The sequence below is a fragment of the Amblyomma maculatum genome, chromosome 1, assembly GCF_055883805.1.
Source record: "Amblyomma maculatum isolate TAMU_Amacu chromosome 1, ASM5588380v1, whole genome shotgun sequence".
In the NCBI taxonomy this organism is placed as follows: domain Eukaryota; kingdom Metazoa; phylum Arthropoda; class Arachnida; order Ixodida; family Ixodidae; genus Amblyomma; species Amblyomma maculatum.
The window spans coordinates 121546433-121568551 of NC_139344.1; the positions used below are offsets into that span (position 1 = coordinate 121546433).

General features: G+C 45.1%; 1 protein-coding gene across 10 annotated transcripts in view; it reads right to left on the reverse strand.

Moving 5' to 3' along the window:
- Positions 1 to 236: 236 nt before the first annotated feature.
- The window catches only part of tna (Zinc finger MIZ domain-containing protein tonalli), a 254780-nt gene continuing 232897 nt past the window's right edge, over positions 237 to 22119 (reverse strand). For all 10 annotated transcript variants that reach the window (XM_084588929.1, XM_084588927.1, XM_084588928.1 and 7 more), the window contains 6 exons: positions 17349 to 17416; positions 16707 to 16864; positions 16470 to 16598; positions 15092 to 15393; positions 14290 to 14688; positions 237 to 5527 (listed from right to left, as the gene is read on the reverse strand). In XM_084588929.1, the coding sequence (XP_084445055.1) occupies positions 5354 to 5527; positions 14290 to 14688; positions 15092 to 15393; positions 16470 to 16598; positions 16707 to 16864; positions 17349 to 17416 (1230 nt within the window). In that variant the 3' untranslated portion in view covers positions 237 to 5353. The remainder of the gene's footprint in view (positions 5528 to 14289; positions 14689 to 15091; positions 15394 to 16469; positions 16599 to 16706; positions 16865 to 17348; positions 17417 to 22119) is intronic.

Here is a 22119-nt window from a genome sequence, read left to right on the forward strand (position 1 = left end):
AAGATGGCTGTGTTATATAAACATTTTATTGTATAAATATGGATATCTACACTAGAAATATGACAAACAGAAGAACATGAAATGGTATGGACAAGAACTTTATCAATGAACGCTGCTGCTGTCACCCTAAAGGCGCCACTCGAGCAATGGAAAAAGAACGGAAAATGAGAAGTCAACAGGCCATACCTTTGCACATGAGACCGAATGATCCGCCAAAGAGAAAGAACATGGGGAAAAAAAAAAAAGAGAAAAAAAAAAGGAAGACATCGTGTGCGCAGAGGGAACACCTCCTTATCGCGTTTCCCTCCTCTGTGCTGGCTTGAAACAATAGAGAGAGGAGGATGTTTCGTTGCAATGTCCCCCACCATCACCGGATTCAAAACTGTGCTTTATGCATATAGTAGGAACTGTTTGATATGACGTATGTTGCGCACCTCTGCCTTCACGAAACTATAGCCCCTTTTTCTTAACCTCCAAAGTAAAGAGCACAAAGATCTTGTGCTCCTCAGCCAAAGGAAGAGCAAGAAGCAGTACTTCATTCTGTTCACACTTTCTCTAGGCCAAAAAACAACAAAAGCACAGAAAAACACTGTGTAACAACAGTGACGCAACACGGTTCGATGCTGGGGTAAGTTGTTTGATCAACTAGCAGCTGCTGTCGCAAAGATGCCCCAACAGGCCACTATACCAGACCTGGGGCTAAAGATGGCTTCCTGCTGGCATCAGGACCTAGCACTGGCTGAATGTAACGGTGCTCTACAGTTAGCACTCATTCTTTTTGCTGGCAAAGTGATTTGCCCAGTTGAAGTGCCCACCAACATTAATATTCAAGCTATAGCATGAGCAATACAACAAAAGACAGTTCCAAAAGTTCAATAAAAATGCAGAAAATTTGGACCACAACAGATGTATTCCATCAACATGCTTAGGCAAGACATCTCATATCTAATGACTCATTTTTTATCTCCATTGTTCAAGAAACTCGCAGCATGCACTCGTTAAAATGCGGCACAATTTGACCTGCCTTCTGAATGTCCTTGCAGTCAGTCAGCCAGCTGTCCACCAAGGCTTTCACATATTTACTGTTATTCATTGACTAAGTAACATTTCTGGAGAAAACAAAACTGTCCATACAAAGAAAACAAAGAGCAGAGTTGGAAATGGATTTTTTTTTTTTCTTATACTACCCATGAAGATAGTAGACCTGTACAAGAGACATGAAGCAGACGACACGTAAGCAAGCATCTAAGGATGTAACAGGGGCATGTTTAAATACAGATTATTTTCATAGTGCAAGGAAGCATTAGGGCTGGTGGGAGCACTTCCGCATGTGAACGTCTAGCAGCATTGCCGACAAGGACTTGAGGCTTGATTTTGCATTGCAAGCACTTTACAATATGTACAAGTTGCAAAAACAAGTAGGTGGAGAAAGTGTTGGTATGCACATGTGCTCATGAGGGAAGACAAAAAGAATGCTGTGAAAGCCAGCTGCCATGTTGCAAAGCCATGCTGGTAGTCTCCCCATGGCATGCTCCACAAAACTCAACAGTAAGCAGTGCACCAGACAGGACACATTGCATCAGGTATGCTGCAGGGACGTGCATCTTTCCAATATCCTTGTTACAACAACAGCAAAGAGCCAAGTGCTCAGGCTCTTGGCCTTTATTAACCCTCAGCCAGTCTCAGCATTCTGTAAAGTGTAACACCACCTTAATTGCTTTTCAGATCACTAATAGAAGGCCCGTGGCTCTTGTCAAGCCTGCACAGCACAGACTAAGTGGAGAGTGAAAGACAAAGCACCACACACACTGTGTCCTTTGTTGTTCCCGCTGCCCAAGTTAGACATTATACATAATTGATGCCAGCCAACCCTCGATTCCCGCCTCACATCTGCCATCTTGCCCCTCCCAGTCTTGCGGGATCTCACCAACAAAGCACACTCGACGAAGTTTTATTTTTTAAGCATCTAAGGACTTTGATATTCAAGGATAGTGCTCAACAGAAAATTTCGTTGCTGTGGTCCATCAATAAGCCATGCACCAGTAGCTCTTTTGCGACAGGCTATGTCATTGCAACAGTGGCAGCCATCACATGCACGTGGCAATTTTCATAGCGCACGTTTCCTACAATGCAATCTAGGAGTATCTCTCACTAGGCTACAGAAAAAGAGAATTGCATCACTGCAACCTACACTGCTTTAGAGCACAACACAGGACACGGCACCTTCCAGGCTGAAATACATATGCTTTTCTGCCCTGTGCTCAACATTACAGTATATACAGGGACAGCACAACTACTGCAAGACAAGAGAGGAACACTTTGTGTGCTTTGCATGCTGTGCACGTTCTGAGGTATAACGGGTCTGGGGAGGGCTTCCCCTGGCAGCAATGAGAAAGACTACATCTAGGCGGAGGTGACAGATCCCTTCAGATGACTCCTGCAGACTTTTTTTACAACTGAAGCATGACTGTATGATAGACACAATTTCTTGCCTGCTCAAAGACACAAGACAGTGATTGTCAGTACTGCACGGCAGCAAGACACATTTAACCAAGAACCACAATCTTCAGCTCAAATTTACAGATTTGCTTGGATAACAAAAAACTTGGATACAATCTGATATGCACAAAGGTATGAATCACAACAACTTGTGTTCCTTCCCAGGCAAATAAATCAATTTTTCTGACAAAAAAAAAATGATGCTGAAACATGGTAGGGTTCCTTTGATATTGCAAGCTACCTTTGCCACATACCAGGCTGCAAAGTGTTGACACCAAAAGTAAAACAACAGTTGCTATGCATCCTTTCTATGTATTGCTGCAAAGTGTTGACACCAAAAGTAAAACAACAGTTGCTATGCATCCTTTCTATGTATTTCAATGGTTCCAGCTTTTGAGCGCAAAACGTAAGCTAAAAATAATTTTCATGAAAAATTTGGCAAGCAAGTACAGAAGACATGCTTAGAACTCACTAGTAAACCTTATAGCTGCGGGTCATGATTATTAATATTTATTTACGAATTCTCTAAAAATTGCCATAAGTATGAGCTCAGGCGCGCTTCACCCTCTGAAGTGAAAGAAAGTGAGTTCCAACCACCTGCGGGCATTATAACATCTCCAGCCATACTCAATATAGCAAAATTCTTTTCTCATAGGCCTAACAACACTCTGCAACCCTGATAAGAGAGTTCACTGCAACAGTGAGAAGAAAAAAAGACTTCTTACGTCACCCACTCGCAACTTAGCCAGGCACATACCTGTAGCTTGCAAAGGCATTTACACAGTGTTTTGAATAAAACAAGTATGTTCTCATTAATTATAAAGTAGTTATGAAAATCTAACAAAGAACATCAAAAACTTTTGCACGCTGTTATGATTGGCTGAAGACACTTATCTGTGTCTAAGAAATTCACTGTACCATGAAATAATGACATTTTGCCCCACAAGAATCAGGTACTTGGACAAATTAAGTACTTCAATAAAGAGATTAAAACCTAAGGTTTCAGATATCACAAATTCAATCATGTTTACACAGCAACAAATGATCAAGGAAAGATCCATCATTTACAAAATGTGTGGCAGCCATGGTAAAAGATAGTGCTAGCAGCCCGTTTCAAAAGCAATCACTGGCTTGCATGAGACACATTAGTCCATATAGTAACCAGGACTATCATTTAAGAAAGTGGCAGGAAAGGATTGGTACAGGCCTCAAATTGCAACGAATACCAGCACAACACTCAGTACTTAAAGCAGTACTAACAATCTAGCACAGATTAGTGATACGATAACCCGCAAATGAGCGATAGCATCACAACTAACATCTTTTTATAGCAAATATATGCCACAGCTTCCAATTGTATCAAACGAATACTATGCATAAAATTTCAATATAAGCAGAGTTATTAGTTCAGCAATCCCTCTGTGCAGACAGCACCGAAATTGGGCAATGTCGTGCTCTTCACTAATCATATTACTAAATGTAAGCCGATTCAGAGGAGCTGAACAAAAACAGCCACCACAGATGAGGAAATGCTGCCAGATGCCTACCTTGGGAGAGCAAAAGCCTATGTGAAATGTGCATGGGCCAGCGCTGCAAGAACACTGACATTCAAGATGTGCTGGCGGTAACATGTAGTGGCGACTATGCCCCCCCAAAAAAAAGGAGGCGGCGGCACACACAAGCTCACACTTAAAATAAATAGTATATATATATTTTTTTTATTTATAATATTTATATATATAATATGTATATGTATATATACTTGAGGGCTGAAGAAACGTAAAAACAGCAGGCAAAGGACACACAAACAAAAACCACATGCTGTACAACATTCAAGGACACGGCTCACACAAGCATACACAACATACCAGGATTTTGCGAGGAATTTCAAGTATGAGGCACGAAGAATGTGCCATAAAACCGTATTTACAAAGTCACAGTAGTGTTTTGACCGTCTCTGTTGCCGTCGGGTGGAGCATGAGTGAGGGGCTGTGTGTTGCTTTCTTTCCCACGGTGAGATGGTGGGTTGCATACTGGGCGTTGAGATTGCAGTCATGCCTCCAGTTTCTGCACGCCCTTCAGTTAATGCCCCCGGCCACCAAGACGAGCTTCTGTACAACATGAGGTAATGGTGGCAAAGGATCCATGTCCCGGCCGTGCGCACAGCACTTCAGTAGCAGCTGAGATTTCTCGCCAGCATCATGACATACGCAGCACATTTGGCTTGGGATGGCTAGCCTAGGATCACGGACAGTGAAGCGCACGCACAAAGCAAAGTGTCCAAGCAGACTGCACCTTGAGGATGCCAGGTTGTGCCCACAGCACCGAATCATCCGTTGATGGCCACAGTGACACTGCTCACAAGTATTCTCAGCATGTAGTCAGCTTCTCCACTGAACAGACCATTTGATGTGCGGAGTAGCACTATCTTCGAGAAGAGCATCTCTTCCTCAAATCTTTCAACAAAAAATGTTGAAATAAGAATATTTCGCTAGGACTCAAAGGCAAGTTTCCAAATTGTGTGAATTCTTGAATGTTCCAAGTTGATTTTCGATGATTCTGTAGTTGCTGAACAACCAGCCATACATCCACGCAATCACAAGTGGTGTGAAGTCGAGCTTCCTTCTTCGTGAAGCTCCTCTATCTTTGGTGTTCTCGTGTACACACGCACAGTTTTCAAAGCTGTGTGCTTGCATGACGGCCAGCAGAATCGCGCAGTGAATGTCACAGCTGCGTCAGCATTAAACTGCATCACAATATGCTGAAAACCGCCATGCTAAAAGCATGCCACCAGATGCTAAGTTTATGGTGTGGGCTCTGTTTGGACAAAAAGGCAGTTCACTCATCACACGAGTCAGGGCTCAAACAGAGCAAGGAGATCGTCGTTGGCTGGTGTACTTCCGGCTGTGGCTGAACTTGAAGCCTGGCCAGCATGGCTGCTGCCTGTGCTACCTGTGCCGCCTCCTAGGTCAGGTGGGTCGAGGTACGAAAGCAGTTCCATGGCGTCAACACAGCTTTCCGGGAGCAACTGCAAAAACAAGCAAGCAAAAAAAGAAACGAACCTGGTAAAGTCCCCAGCTTTTTCCCTAGCTCCACGCTAGCCAAATTTACCAATTTCGGCCACAGTAATTATCTCCTTCAAGCCAACAGCCATAAGTTACGGCATAATTAAATTAGGTTTTTAGAACTGCACAGGTAGAGCAAGAAAACGAGCCAAGTAGCAAAATAAGCCAACATGGCGCACCCACAATTTCAGGTCTTGAAGCTGCTCAGTCAAGAGGCTACAAAAGCACTTTCTCAGAGATGGACTTGATTAGTTGTTGTCCTTACCCTTTTCTGTGATGACTGCATTTTTGCCATATACGAAGACATGCACCCAATAGTTGCTAAAGACAGCTTAAAAACCCCATGATCCTTAAGCAAAGTAGCTCAATATTACACTACTGCTTTGACAGCGAAGTTACTCGGTTCAGCTGCACCCGGTGCACTGACTCTCCCGCCCTTCATCTTCCGGTGTCTACACTAGCACCATGTTCTACATGAGTACGGACTTTGCCAGATGCCATAATTAAAAAACGACTTTGGGAAGCTGTGCCAGCTGTGGAAGCTTCTTGCAACCGGACGTGCCCACACAACTCACTTTAATGAAAGGAAATATTGACGCAGAGAAAGAGCAATATGCAAGAAAAATTTCCTAGATAATGAGCACTACAAATACACTGTGTTTTAAAACTATCAACTGTGAATGGGGACTATATTCCACTGCATGGAAAATGAGGGCACGTTTAAAGGTCCACTGAAAGGGGTTACCAAGGAAGATAAAGAACGCCATAACACTGTTAGTTATTGAACCACCCATCATTCTCCCGCAAAAATTTTCGATCTAGCTTCTGCAACACCAGAGATATCGGCGATTAAAAATGACCCTTCCAATTTTCCCTCTCAACTCTTATGCCGAAGGGAGCCATAAAAAAATAAAGAATACAAGCAAGTTCAAAGCTCCGCCCAGACATAAGTCACTTCGACGAACTTCCGGTTGCCGTGCGCTCGCTCGCTGGCGTACTCGCGTCAACCCGTCCTCGCTCGCAGCGACGGTTAGTGTAACTGCAAACCCGTGGTTACCCTATGTTACACGGCGGACCAAGCCATGGTTACACCACTAACCGTGGTTATCGCAAACCAAGCTTGACGACCTCGGTTTGCGTCGTTAACCGAGGTTATGACGGCGTGTGTTGACGGAAGCTACTCGTCGGCGCCCGAGTGCGCGAAACGTACGAGCGGGTCCACTTCACAAAGTTATTCATTTGCCCACTGTATCACGTTTAAAGATTGATGTATAGAATATGGTGCCGCCCAACGTCTTCGATTACGGCCGACAGCGCAGCGACTGCGTACTGAAGCCTTGTCTTGCCTGCAGTATCGTTTGAATGGCTTGTTGCCGAGCAGAACGTCACAAAATGCACTGCCTTAGCTATGAAAGTACATGAGTTTGCAACGCTTGCAGCACGGGATGCCGCGAGCAGGCTGAGGTACGTTACACAATTACCGCGGGAGTGGGGCGCACGAGCGCGGCGAACGACGGCGCCGTGCGTGACCGTCCCTAGTCGTCGCTAGGCCTAAATTGTTTCGCTTCGAAGCCGCGGCGGTCGACGCTTTGGAACATGATCAACGCTGACGTAAATCGTCTACTTATGAAACTGCCTTATATTGAATCATTTCCTGCCATAGTAAAATAATTATAGGATTAACTCTGCCGACGCATAGCTAGTACAAGCAGATCGGATCAGCCAAAATGCACCAGCGGCAGCTGGCTTGAGCAGAAACTAGCTTGTATCACGGCTATCACTCTTACCAGCAATTTGCTGCTGGTCAGCGATCCTCACGAGGGCTTCATACTTGATATTCGGCTCAGTATTCCATACGCTAACAAATTTTAGCACGCTTTATTTCGGACATCGGTGCTAACGATCCGCCGTGTCATTCGCGAACGGTATGCAGAAGGAGGGGCCGCAGCGGCGGTGTTTACGGCGGTGGAGGAGGTGCTGCCATTGTGCGGTGCTTGACTGTGCTGTTGACGCCTCGTCGGACGACACTCTGGTACTCCTGAAACTACCTTATATAAATAAGATATTTGTAAATGCAGCTTCGTTCTGCCGATCCCTGCGTCGCTTCGGTTGTTGTACTTAATGGGCAATGGTCACCTAACCGATAAGGGCGGCGAGCTGTGTAACAGCCCGCACAGAGTTCGAGCAGCGCATGAGCAGACGATTTTCGCAGCTACCAGAAGTGTGTCCATGACGTCATGGTTGCAGTGGCCGCAGCAAATGGCAGCTTCTAGCAAGCCTTGCCAGTCAACTTACCCGTGACGTCACAGGTCAAGGAAATAGTTCCATGCGACACCGCCAAGCGACATTCTCTCTGCTCGCGAATTTCAAAGAACGCTGTTTTTAAAAATAATAATAAATCGCTGGCTTTGTTTCAAGGAGTTATACTTTGCGTTAATGCTCAAAAGGATGTATTCTACACACTCAACACGTTTGTCAGTGCCTTCTTGGGGGCCGTTTCCGTGGACTTTTAAGCTCTGCAGCTTTTTCTGCACTGCCAAGAAAAGTTGTCATGGCGTACCTCATAATCCATCTCTCACAGCAGCCCCCACTAGATCCTTTCAAGCAGTGCTACATGCGTAGAATTTTTTACAGCAACACTACTTGAATGCAAACCAGTAAAAGCTACCTTACATTTCCTTGGCAAGCAGGCTACTCCTAACTGGAAAACCAAACTGCAAACCATGCACGTGTGCCTCTCCTGTGTGTCGTCGCCTACTCTGCTGCGTGGTGCATCATGTCGAGTACAACATGTTCTAGGGCCGCTCTAATCACGCCACTAAGGGTTAAGGAGAAGCGCCTGACACAGGCTCAGAAAAGAAAGATGAATACCGATAAAAGTGTCAACTCATATCTGGGGATTACAGGCATTCGCGGACTGCAGAATTTTAAAATGTTGCATCGTGCATTCACGCACGTAGTACAAGTATGCTGAGCCCGCATTTCGTGTGGCTTCGTTAATACATACGGTCGCATCAGACTACTTATAGTCTGGGCACAACAACCAAACCATCACTATAAACTTGTACAAGGCACCAATGACAGTCTGCTGATTTTAACCCACCAGATTTTTCTTTTTTTACAGCACAATAGGCAACGATTTTGACTTTCGCAATTCATGACAAAACCCTGCCAAAAACATTTTTTTAAGCAATGATTGCTTGACAAGTGAGATGGCTCCAACTTTGAAAAAAAGCAGAGTTACAATTTTTCGATGTTGCAAATGGGCTATGGGTGTATGCTATAACCCCATGTCACTGTATAGTTGAGTACAAGTTCTGAATTCAGCGTGCATCTGGCAGCCAATGATTGCAAGCACTGCATACATTGAATCAGGCAGGAACAAACATTTTTAATTTCTCAAAAGTGTATGTGCCGTGAAGTGATCAACACTCAAAAATGTTATCTTAAAGGATGGTCCACAACTTACGTTAATGAATATAACTCCTCACAACAGAAATGCGCACTCCGAACGGTCACAGCCTTGGCTACAGGCTTTCCAAAGTGAAAAACGGAAAAACGAAAAACATGAATAAACTCAGAAATAACAAGATAGCTACACTGCTTTTACTGTCATTGGGGGTGTTTCTTTGTCGACCAGGTTTTATCATGACACTTTTCACAGCGAGTAACAAACTTGCTCTTACAGAGATATTAACTTGATCTCTCTCTTCTTCCTGGGCACATACCGCATTTACTCGAATGTAATGAGAGCTTTTTTTTTTTTTTTAGATTTTTGGCTCTCGAAGTTACCCTCTCGTTATAATCGAATACTGCGATTTGGATGGCTGAAAGCAGCACCGGGGTGCAGCCATATTGAATGCGTCACCACTCGGTTTAGGTTTCCGCGGTTTTACGATGTTACGTTGGCAACGTGGGTACCAGCGAAGCCAAACCAGCCAAATCCCAATCCATCCAAAGTACAAATGTTTCGCTTTTTTCTCATAGGCTCAGGATCATGCTGCTACCTTTATCCCGCACTTACCGCATCTTTCACAGTGGATTAGTGCGGTTATTTCTGTTGATATCGCAGTTTGCATGATGGCAATGCACCGTGCACAGCACAACACTCACTTCGAAAGTAAAGGTATTCTGATAGAAGAAACCGGAAATTCTGCGACAGCTCGACGGCTGTAAACGTTAACTAATCTATCATATGCGAGTGGTGGATGCAGCAAGAGGCGATTTTTATTGCGAGTCTGACTGCAAAGGCTTCCGACGACATCGTCTGGGAGGACGAGAGTGAAGAGGAAGACTCGGTTTGTGAGCACTCAGCCTTTGACAAGGAATGAGCATTTTTGATGAGGCCACAATGTCTATTAAAGGTACTTTTTCAAGCGCTTAGCTCGCGTTACATTTATGGTTTTATTTTTCCCACTGGGCAATATGCAAAGTTGCCCCTTGTGTTACATTTAAGTAAACACAGTAATCTAAAGCAGGGGTTCTCAAACTGGGTTCCGCGAACCCCTGTGTTCCGCGGGCTGTCTTCTTGTGTTCCGCGAGAACCCTCACCGGCTGATCCCCGTTTCAGGTTCATTTTTAGTGTACGTGCGCGAACCAAACAGCGCTTGGTTTGTTAAAGCTAATTTTTACTCTTCGTAGCCTCAAAAAACAATCTTGCGTGTCACGCCCGCGATAGCAGGCGTCGACAGCGGACGTCTTTTTGCATACGATCTAATTCACACGCCTACCCGTTATCCTTGGCCTCCGAGATCCCGTCTGCGCACGTGTTTCTGAAACTCGCGCGCGGACGTAATCTCGACCATGCGTTTTTGGCACTACCCACGCCGCCGTCGCGAAGTCAAGCCTAGACAAGCAAAAAGAAGCTCGTTGCTCGTTATGTTGCCGAGGTAGCCGCTGGATCTTAACACGCAGTACTTTTGCCCTAGCATCATGAGCCAGAAAGCAAAAGAGAGATTGTATGATAGCAGCTATCTTGCATACGGCTTTACACAAAGTGGAGGAAATCCACAATGTGTTATATGTTGCGAAGTTTTGGCTAACAGCTCCATGAATCCGGCCAAGCTGTCGCGTCACCTGGCTACAAAGCACCCGGCCTTCAAGGACAGGCCAGTCGAGTATTTCGAAAGAAGAAAGCAATTGTTCGATGCGCAAAAACTGGACTCTCACCACCAGGTAAGAAAATTTGTTAACTATGATAGGAAAGTCGCGTTTCTGACACTAGCGTATCTTATTGCAGAAATCGGCACCATTTCTCGGCAAAACAAAGGCGTCGTACCTCCTCAGCTACAGAATTGCCAAGCAACTGAAACCGCACACTATCGGCGAAAACCTCATCATGCCTTGTATTCAGGATGTGGTGAAGACTGTGCTTGGGAAAGAACAATTGAAAAAAGTACAGTAGACTCCCTTTAAGACGAACTCCAAGGGACCATGAAAACTGTTCGTCTTATCAGAAGTTCGTCTAATCAGGAGTGCTTCCAAAAATGATGTTTGAGCATGCAGAGTGTGTCCAAATACCTCGTATATGAGAACAAATGAATAAAATGGCCTTTCAGGAAAACAAACTGCAATACAAGCATTTATTGGACTAATGATTACTACACTTTGCAGCAGTAAGGCATCAGGCATTGTTGACTGTTACCCAGTCTTTTTTTTTTTTGAGTCTGTCGTGAAAATCGACGGCCTGCTACAAAAGCAGACATCTCACTTAACTTTTGAAGATACCCTTCAGTGCCCTCACACTGTTAAAAAAACTGCACTAAAGTGTCTAAGCAGGCATCAGCTGCATCACAGGTAACTAGTGCAGATTCAGGCATAACATTCAAGCTGTCATCTTCAGCAGCAGTTTCCGGTGGTAGGTCAAGCACTTCTTCAACCAGAGCGTCCAGTGTGTCAGCCCTACACGTTTCCACACTTTCGTCAATGCTGACATACGCACTGATGTCAACGAACACACCCTTACTGCTCAGCGCAGAAACAATGCTTCTATCCCAAGTTGGCAGTGTGGTCCTCATTCGTAGTATCGCAGTCATTCTGCACTGAGCAATCACTAAGCGCCACAAATCCTGCATGGCAGAAGGCGTTGGCAATAGTGGCTTGAGTAACCTGCTCCCAGGCGCTTGTCAGTAAGTGGACAGCACTTAACAGGTTAACTGTGTACTCCTTACTGCTCTCCATGCAAATCGGCATCCTTTGCAGCAGAGAGCGACGATAGTACCTCTTCAAGCTACTTATTACTCTTTGGTCCATAGGCTGCAGCTTCGCCGTTGTATTCGCTGGTAGAAACTCCAGCCGGATGGCATGAAGTCCGGCAACGTGGCCGTGTCCGGGACAGTTGTCAACAACGAGAACTTTTCTCTTCTGTCTCTAAAAGTGGCGATCCATCTCTTGAAGCCACTGCTCAAAAAGTGCCTGCGTCATCCATGCTTTTGAATTAGCCATGTACGTGACCGGCAGCGTTTTTATGTTTTTAAAGCAGCGTGGTGCTTTAGATTTGCCAATCACCAGCAACTTTAGTTTGTCAGTCCCAGTCATATTTGCGCCCACGAGGACCGTTACTCGAAGCTTGCTCCGTTTGCCCGCCACGCAGTCATCACCAGCAAATGCGAGCGTTTTATTTGGGAGTAGCTGGTAGAAAAGCGCAGTTTCGTCCACATTGTATACGTCTTGAGGGTCATATTCATCCATTCATCTTGTTCTGCCTCCAATCGCTGCAAACCGCTTCATTCACTGCAGCGGCCTCGCCGACAACACAACGAAAGGCCAGTCCATGCCTTTTCCGAAAACGGTCGAGCCACCCAGCGCTGCCCGCAAACTCGACATTCAGTCGCAGGGCAATTTTTTCCGCCTTTGCTTTCAGTAGCACTCCATTCACTGGCAAATTCGCACTGTGCGCTCTCTTCACCCAGGCAAGCAGAACGTCTTCAAGGTCTTTGTGCATAGCTGTGCGCATCATCTTCCGCTTCGGCGCAAATTCACCATCTTCCAAAGCACTGGTAATCCGCACTTCGTCTTTCACGATACCGCTCACGGTACTTTTTGCGATGTCGAACTTGCGCGCTATTTCAGTCTTTGAAAGCCGGCCGGCGCGAACTTCGGTCAAAACTTCAGCCTTCTCACGAAGCTCAAGCGGTTTTTTTTTAGTTGTTGGCCAACTAGCCATAGTAGCAACACGGCGAACACGGCGTGCACGAAAACAAACAACGCACACCACGAGGTGAGAGCCTGGTAGAAAATTGCGGGACACGATGCGCACACCCGCCACGAACAATGGATCTGTGCACTGCGTAGTAGGCATCATTGGCGGTCAGCAAAGGCGCGGAGCTCAGTAGCATTGGCACGACGACACGAGATCACCATTGGGAAATGTCATCGGCTGCTTTTTCTTCTCACCGTTTTTTTTCCCCGCATTTCGCTAGTTTTGCTGGCCGGGCCGCGCATGCTCTCTCTTTTTTTTTCTCCCTCTCTTCCTCTCTGCGCTCTGTTTCATCCTTGCCCGAGGTCGTACCAAGACAGCCGGCGCGACGCAAAACGCGAACCTACTCCTACTGCGGGGACAAAAGGAGTGAGCGGGGGAACGGTGGGAGAGGATGAGCAGCGGCATTTTTCCGCCTGCGCAGAATCGCATTTCCGACGCCGACGTGCTTGGGTCTGCGTGCGTCGGCGGCACGGATGGTCGTGGCACTGAAAAGCTTTTTTTTTTTTCTTTCTTTCCGCTGAAGCGCTGCTCGGACAGTCGAGTAAGCTGCGCGGGTGGGGTGCGGCCGGCCGTGAAAATTCATCTTAACCGATTAGAGATTGCAAAGTGTTCATCTTAAGCGGATTTTTTTTGCATTGACTCTATGGGATAGAACCAAACAAACGACCTCCACTGTTCATCTTAACCGAGGGTTCATCTTAAGCGAGTTCGTCTTAACGGGCGGCCGGCCGTGAAAATTCATCTTAACCGATTAGCGATTGCAAAGTGTTCATCTTAAGCGGATTTTTTTTGCATTGACTCTATGGGGAACCAAACAAACGACCTCCACTGTTCATCTTAACCGAGGGTTCATCTTAAGCGAGTTCGTCTTAACGGGAGTCTACTGAAGTGCAAATTCCATGCTCAAACAACACTGTTGGCCGGAGGATCCGTGAAATTGCGTCGGATGTGGAAGAGCAAGTAATTAATAGTGCCAAAAGCTCTCCAAAATTTGCAATCGCCGTGGACGAAAGTTGCGACGTTTCTGGGCACCCGCAGCTGGTGGAATTTTCAAGGTTTATTTCCAACGGCGCCATTGTGCAGGAGTTTCTGTGTTGCCTTGAATTGAAGATAACTATCACAGGAAAGGACTTATTTGACGCACTAAACAAGTTTTTGGCAAAACGGGGCTCCTATGGGGCAAATGCGTAGCCGTGTGCACGGATGGTGCGAAGTCGATGACGGGGCACGTGAAAGGGCTAATAGCTTTAATTAAGCAAGTAAATGCCAACACTGTTTTCACACACTGTATGATTCACAGAGAAGCCCTTGCCTCGAAGGAACTGAGCCCCGATCTCATGGCTGTCATGAGCCATGTTGTGAAAACTGTGAACTGCATCAAAGCAAAGCCGAAAGCCATTCGTCTTTTCAAGGCACTTTGTAATGAAATGGGTGCAGGTGGGAGATGCCGCACCAAGCTAGTGAAGCCCATATTCACCGGATATCACCTCAAGTATGGCCAAAGGAAGAGGTTGGCCCACTCACATTGAGACCCTCCTGTCCTTGGCCCTCGCCATCAATGACTGCTGCAGGATCAAAGCTCAGTTCGCTGAGGTCTGGAGCCAGGCTGTCTGGCCCCCCACTGCCTTCTAGGCCCTGTGGAGGCACACTTGGTGGCCCTCCTGGCGTGTGGGGCGTGTGGGGGGTGTGCGGAGTCTGGGGCCCATTACTCCCCACCGACAGAGGTGGCTGCTGCTGCTGCTGCTGTGGGGGGGCCTGCGGCTGGCTGGATGCAGGGGTACTGCCTCCGCCAGGCGCATTGGGTGTTCCAGGAGCATTGTTTACAGCGTTCTGAGATGCAGGCCCACCACTGCCTGGATGGCGACTCGAGGCTCCCTGCGGTGCTGGTGGGTCTTGATGGTGGTTGGACATTGGCATCATTTGCTACAAGAGACAAGCACAACAGCACTGTAAGAGATCAATGCAGAAACAATGCAGGAAAATAAGATCCCTGATGACACAAAACAAAATGAACAAGCACTGGAAGGGAAGTAGTCCGTCAGCCAATGTTCTGACAAGAGGAATTATATTCGTGTGGCCCAAACAAACACAGGTCATTATTGAAGCATTGGCTAGAGGACTAATATAGAGAGCCACTCTCTTGTTCTGTAGTGAATTGTTACTTATAGGCCTTGCTGCCAAAATCAGCAAAAGTCAAGCAATTGTGTGATCAAGATTTGTGCTCCCCTCAACAAAAAAATAACATTTGCTTCACCGTTACCCTAGGAGAAGCAACACCAGCAAAATAAAAGCAGCTATCTACAAAGCAAATATTGCACTTCCTCACCTGCTCATGATGGTTCAGTGACTTCTCCATGGCTGCCAGGTGGTCTAGCGAGGCCACACTATCATTTAAATGAGAGAGGGGGCTGCCAAAGTCCGATGCCTGTGACTGAAAGTCAAAGCCTCCGTTGCGACTGCCATAGCCCATTCCATTAGGCATGCCAGACCCATTTCCCATGACTGGTCCATTGGGCATGTTAGGACCACCGGCCATGACTGGTCCATTGGGCATACCAGCACCGCTGGGCATCACAGGGCCGCCAGGCATGACAGGTCCATTAGCCATGTTTGGTCCATTCACAATGGCTGCACAAAGAGAAGGCAAAAATTCAAGATGTTACCCTTTGCATGCAGAGGTGCAACGTAGGCATAAATTGCTAAATGCAAACTTATAAAGCTGGAACATTTTTGTCTGCTGCCCATCTCATTTAACTTTTGCTTCTTTAATAGACAGTGACTTCATCTACAAGCACTGTTTTAAGGACTGCAATAATCATACTAATTACTGGTAAAAAACTGTTCATGATGAAGGAAACTTTGAAGAAAATGCTGAAATAAATTACCTTTGTAGCACATGGGACTGTTATATTAAATCACTGGACAAACTATATTCGCCAAAAAAAAAAAAAAGAAAAAAAAATCTGCAATGTACATTAACATAAAAATTTTTGAAAAAGAAAGATGAAAAATCCAATTCCTATTTATAACTGAAATTTCTTCTGGAATGCAGGTTTTGCTTTAATTTCAGCAGCCAAACAATGGCTATGATGTCACAAGTAGGTTCGAGGCCGTGTGAAGCCTAAAGACCTGATACAATAGGTGTACGCTCACTCACCATCTTTCCACCTACTGGGCTAAGCTGGCATAGGAGATGGAGCAAATTAGCAAAACAAAAAAGCTAGATTTTTGTTGCAGCTTTTGTATGCCTCTCTCGCTCGACCTCAAATATACTTGCAACATCATAGCCCCCATTCAGCTGCTGAAATCAAAACTGAAAAGCATGGAAGAAGAAATTGCACTATAAATTATATACCTAGTGCAATCGAATTCAATGCGGCAATCTGTTTACTAAGCTGTATATCATTGCAAAGAAAGAATTCACAGCAAACGATTTGGTCCTCTACTTCCTGAAGTAAGTGAGGTTTACGCCTTCTACTGCATGAGGGTAGTTTGAGTTGCTGAAATTATGATTAACCATTCATAGGCTTTTCTCATATGAGAGGAGACGAGGAAGTTTTCTAGTGCACCATGATGCCTGATTGGCCAAGTGTCGGAAGAACTGAATGTGCTGCTACAGACCTCTCCTTCAAGAAGTTGGAAAAACCTCAGAGACAAAATAATGGCAGCTCCAATGAAGTTTGCCAAGGGGAGAAAATTCTCACATTGCATGTCAGGAGGTGGCAGTGCTGGATACGGAGAGAGACCTTGCCCCATCTCCCAACTACTTGTGGTGGGCATCGTCATACTGCTTGGGGACATGGCTTTCAGTCGCTTGCCACCACTGCATGACTCTGCAAAGTGAATAGAAAAATAACCACAGGAGATTCACTAATTGTGTTTTCAAGAAAAACATTGATGCCTCTTGGGAATTAAGCGAATGTTAAGAGGTGACCACTAACCAGTCCCATCATGCTCATCCTTGATGGACTTCAATGTGACCGGCTTCCAGCTGGCTGTCGCATCAATGGTGACTTCCTCCACATCAGAGTTGCTCAGGTTGGTCAAGATCCCCCACATGTACTGGTCCACCTCTAGCCCCTCAAGGATGGCTGTTTTACTGCAAGGAAATAGTGCACATGCCACAGTGCTCAACCAAGGCTTCTCCTTCTCAATCCACAGCTTCTCCAGGCTATTTCAAAAGACCACGGGAACTGCACAGTCTGTGCACAAAAGTACAATTTGCCTTACAGACTCATTCAACGTAACGAAAAGCAAGAAAAGAGTGCCCTAAGCCCAATTTGTGCCCCTCTTCCGTCTATATACGGTAAACACTGTCAGCAATAAAAACATTGATAAACAGAAGAAACACTGTATATGTCAAAAGCATTCAATTCTATAAGCAGAAGCAACAATTAGATTTTTTACAACCAGTCCCATTTTGCCAAAAGATAGGTGGTGCATTATGTGCACTCCCATAAACGCTATTGGCATAACTGATCTTTAAACGCATCCAATATCATTATGGCAAATTTTCACAACGCAATGTCAGCATAAACTCAAAAGATAATCAGCCAAGTTAGAGATAAGTAATTCCTTCTTACCTGCACACTGGGCACCGCCATGAGCCTCGTTCACAGTTCAGTTGCAGGTACGACTCCAAATCAAAGCACTGTGGCATATAAAAATAAATAATCATCAGGTAAATAGAAATATGACAAGTGTCAAACACAATACTGATAATGTTAAAAATTCTTGCATTATAAACATAAAGGTTTCAGCATGAACCAATATCGCAGTGCCACCTAACAGTCATTTGCCACACTACACACAGAAAAAAAAAAAGTACAGAGAATTGGTTTAAATGTCCAATGCAGTTCACTAACCTTTAGAAATTTATACACAATGAAGAAAATACAAATGAAGCAGAAAATCCAATGCATGATAAAATATTGCTGCAAAACTAGATGCAACAGACATGAGGATACATGTCAAGACAATGTTGCTTAGCATGGCTTGGTTTAGTTTTTGATTATTCTCTGCTAACCAATGAGCACATCCTTGCAATTTTAACTCAAACTTCAAGGGACCGGAAAAAATGTATTGAGCTATCTGCAGTTCGAACTATTGAATAACACCCCAAAAAAACTTTCGCGAGGAATGCTTGCATCACAGTATATTTACTCAGTGACAAACAGGGAACCAGTCGCCAGCTCTTGAGATGAGAACGGAACAATAACCAGAACTGCTATGAAATGTTAACAGCTGTTAAAGCATCTTGCACAATTGAACACAATAGCAGCGGCGCCTCCTCACAAGTGGTTGCGTGTGACAAGGCTTCACTGCACCACCCTCACCGCGGGATGGCTTGACGCTCACACAAGTGAAACCAAAACTACTCAGTCGGACTATTCTCGGAGGTGCAACTGTCCAGTTTTCGCCATGCCTGCCTGTGTGCGCACGCCAAAGGTGCGCAGGCGACTCTGCAGCATACAGTTCAGGTTTGAGCAGACCTCGGAAGGAGACTGCAGCCATGAAATTTGGAGACGCCTGCTTCTGGGAAAGAGAGCAATGGTTAGCCTTGACCGCCTAGTAAAGAGCAGAGACATTAGTCTGCCAACCAAGATCCGTATAACTCGTGCTATGGTCTTTCCAGTTGTGATGTATGGATGCGAGAGTTGGACTGTGAAAAAGGCTGACCGCCGAAGAATTGACGCGTTTGAATTGTGGTGCTGGCGAAGACTCTTGAGAGTTCCTTGGACTGCCAGAAGATCAAATCAGTCGATATTGTCGACCATAAACCCTGACTGCTCATTGGAGGGTCCAATTTTAAAGTTAAAGCTCAGCTACTTTGGTCATCTGATGAGAAGAGAGGAGTCGCTGGAGAAAGATTTGATGTTGGGAAAGGTTGAGGGTCGCCGGAGAAGGGGTAGGCAGCGAACGCGATGGTTAGATGGCATCCTCGAGGCACTGCAGATGAAGTTATGTGATGTTAGGAAGATAGTGAGAGACCGGAAAGCGTGGCGTGACATGGTCCATAGGGTCACGAAGAGTCGGACACGACTGAACGACTGAACTGAACTGATTTTGATAAACTCTGGCCGTGCCGGTTATGCATGGACATGGCCTCACTTTGGGCACCTCTGAACAAAATGGCGCAAGAACTGTAGCATCCAAATTAGCGAGCATCCGACGTCATAGACTTACATGGGCCCTAGCTAGGACTGCACAATTATCTGGATTTCCTAATTAACGAAGATCAAATTAACAAGCTTGTACCATATGTACGCAATGATATGACACAGTATAATCATTGCAGATCACAGTGTACATCACTGCCATGGTACATATGCGAATGCGAATTCCCTGCACCAATATTACCACTGGCTGATGCGCTTCAGAAGGATCTAGCAATAAAACATAGAAGAAAGATACTATAAGAAATGGTTGTCAGGGTTATAAGACAACAGAAAACAATTATGACAAGTGTACAAGAGCCTGCTTAATGGCACCGTTTAGCAGGCTCGTCACAATAAGTTTTCGCCATAAATGTTTCTCGTTTTCTTTGCCAAAAATGCCCACACTAGCGGATCATCAGCACTTTCTGTCACCGATATGTACAAGGATCGTTTTTAAACTAGACATGAAGAAAAAGTGTGCCCGATTTATTGGAACATCCAAAATGTACATTATAGCTCCCTTGAGGCAAACAAGATGTCATAATGTAAGGTATAAAAAATACTGTATAAATCATAATATAAGTCACGATTTTTTCCTGAAAAAAAAAAAGAAAGAAAGCTAAAGTCGCCCCTTGTCTGATATAGCGGTCTTTAGCAAAATTTGAAGCACAGTCTGACATGTGGCATGCCTGCTTACAAACGGACAGCCATAGCGGAGTCGACACCCTGCAATTAATTTTTTTTTTAGTCCCTGGCGTATTTGCCTCCACATGGGCTCTTTCATTCAAATTATAATAGTATATAATGCCTCTTTAGCAATGAACAGCGGCTTTTCAGAAAAAGTTGGTGCTCGCCGAAGCAAACGGCAACGTGGCCGCTCGCTCAGCGACAGTTCAGCGTTTCAGAGAAGTGTGCGGTGGTGTAGACAAGATCAGCTGTTCGTGTGCAACCTTTCAAGAAATGCTGCACTTGATGGAACTAGATGACGCACTCTGGAAGGTGGCGAGCGGCAAAGAGTCATCCTTCGATGATGCTGCTAAACATTTGGAGTGGGTCCGCAGCTCTGGTGATGCACTGACACAGCAGATATTGTAAATATATGCGCTTCTTCACTTTTTTTTTTTGTTTTATTTTTCTCTATTATTTCACTTCAAGGTAATGGGTCGACCTATATATCATTTACACAGTATATTTTGAGGTACCTGACTCCTTCCCGGCAAGAATTAAGTTTTAAATTTTTGTAACAAAAAGAAACAAAAAATCTGCAGGACAATTAATTTTTTTCATTTGAACTGCAGCATACCATTCATTCACACCCAAAGCGACTGTTTTTCTAAAGGGTCACTCGTGTAAAAATCCTATACTTTACTGCTTACATTTTGATATTTTTGAGTAAAGTTACAACCTTTTACTCTCATCGTCAGTGTGTCTCAACAACTACAAGGACATTCTGTGCTTTTTCCACCCTTATTCAATCGCAGCAGACTGCCATAAATGTGACGAAGCTTGGGGATGCGAAATCAGTTCGAGATACCCACCGTCATAGTCAGGGAATCTATATGAAGCCTAAAGCAAACTAAGCTTTCATTTACTTTAATATATACTGTGACAGCTACTTCTTATGCTGTCAAAGGGAACACAGTACAAAAAGCCCTACAATGCTGATGGGTACCATCAAAGTTTGGATGGCTGTGTTTTTGACTGCAGAGAAGTCTTGCACATCAATGTGCAGCTTTCACTTTCACTTCGGGTTGACCAGGCTTATGAGCAGGTATGAAGATGCTGCACTTGCACAATGTCATCTGTTTACTGCATCCATCACTGTCTCCATAAGATGTGGGTACTGCTGTGAAATGTGTAAAAGATAAGGTGTGCACCAATCTTTCTTCATGCTTTCATGCCACTATTTCTAACTAGATACTTCCATTCCTCAAAAAAAATGCTGCAAGTGTCTGTTCAACAAAATTTGCACAGAACTTTTCATATATGATACCATAGCCAGTTCATGGGTTTGTCATAAGGTTCTACAGTTAAAAGAGTTGCCATAAGGCTTTAAGTTCCACGCTATAATTTATTATTGTATATTTTACACAATCGACTAGACTCTAGATAATTCTTCAAATTTCTGTAACACGCAGTTTTTGCAGTACGATTTCAAACAGTGCAAAGCTGAGCTCAGCCAAGAAAAGCAACAAGTAACATTTGAATTCATGCTGACACGGAAGTGCTGGAAGCTCAGGTACAAGTCTTCCAAATTCCAGACATGAACCTTTGTTACTGTGAACAACAGTGTTTAAATACCATAAAAACTCGGCTATAATACGAGTTTTCTTTCCTCGATTTTATCATGTTAGATTTCCGCCTCGTATTATATGTGGATCCGAACAAATTCCCGCCTAAATTCGCAGTTCCAGTCTCATTATTAATCACAGCTATCAGCACCAGGCTTTCAGCGAGAGCACTATCTAGCGGTGACGCCGGCTGACCGTTTCGATAGTTCCGGTTTCACCCCGCTGACTTCATGATCCTCGCGACTACAGTGCCCGCGACGCACATGCGACCAGAAGGAGGTAGGTCACACCTCGCACCAGTAGGGATGACGAAAGGATCACTCGACATGTTGCTCGGGTCGCTCATGGGCCTTTTCAGCCATGCTGACCATGCCCTGCAGCCAAATCGCAGACGTTTGACCGGTATTCCTAAGGAGCGCGTCGATCATGCTTTCAAGAAATGAGGATACTGAACGCATTTAGAGGTACCCAAGATGAGTTTCGACAGAAAGATATCTCTAGCAAGGAACTCTCAGCATATGATACATATACCGGAAGACAATGATTGCGAAAACCCTGAATCTGAGAATACTTCCTGGGCACACACGCCGCGTGCCTGCGTGCGGTGCTAGGTACGAACAGGCGCACGCATGGCGCATGATGGCCAGCAGCTCGTGTGCTGCTGTCTAGTGTCTGAGCGGGAAGTAGCCTACTGGTTTTAGAACAGCCGGATGACCATGTGGCTTCCGCGATTGATGGGGCAGACGTGAGCTGCTTTTCTCTTCACAACGCATGAAATTTTTTGATCAAGTAAGTCAGTGCGAGAAGGGGGAGCGAACCAGCACTGACACAAAGTTCACGGCACTGTTGACGCCTGGTGCAAGGCTGCATTGGATGCGAAAGCGCGGAGCGCGACAATGCACGGG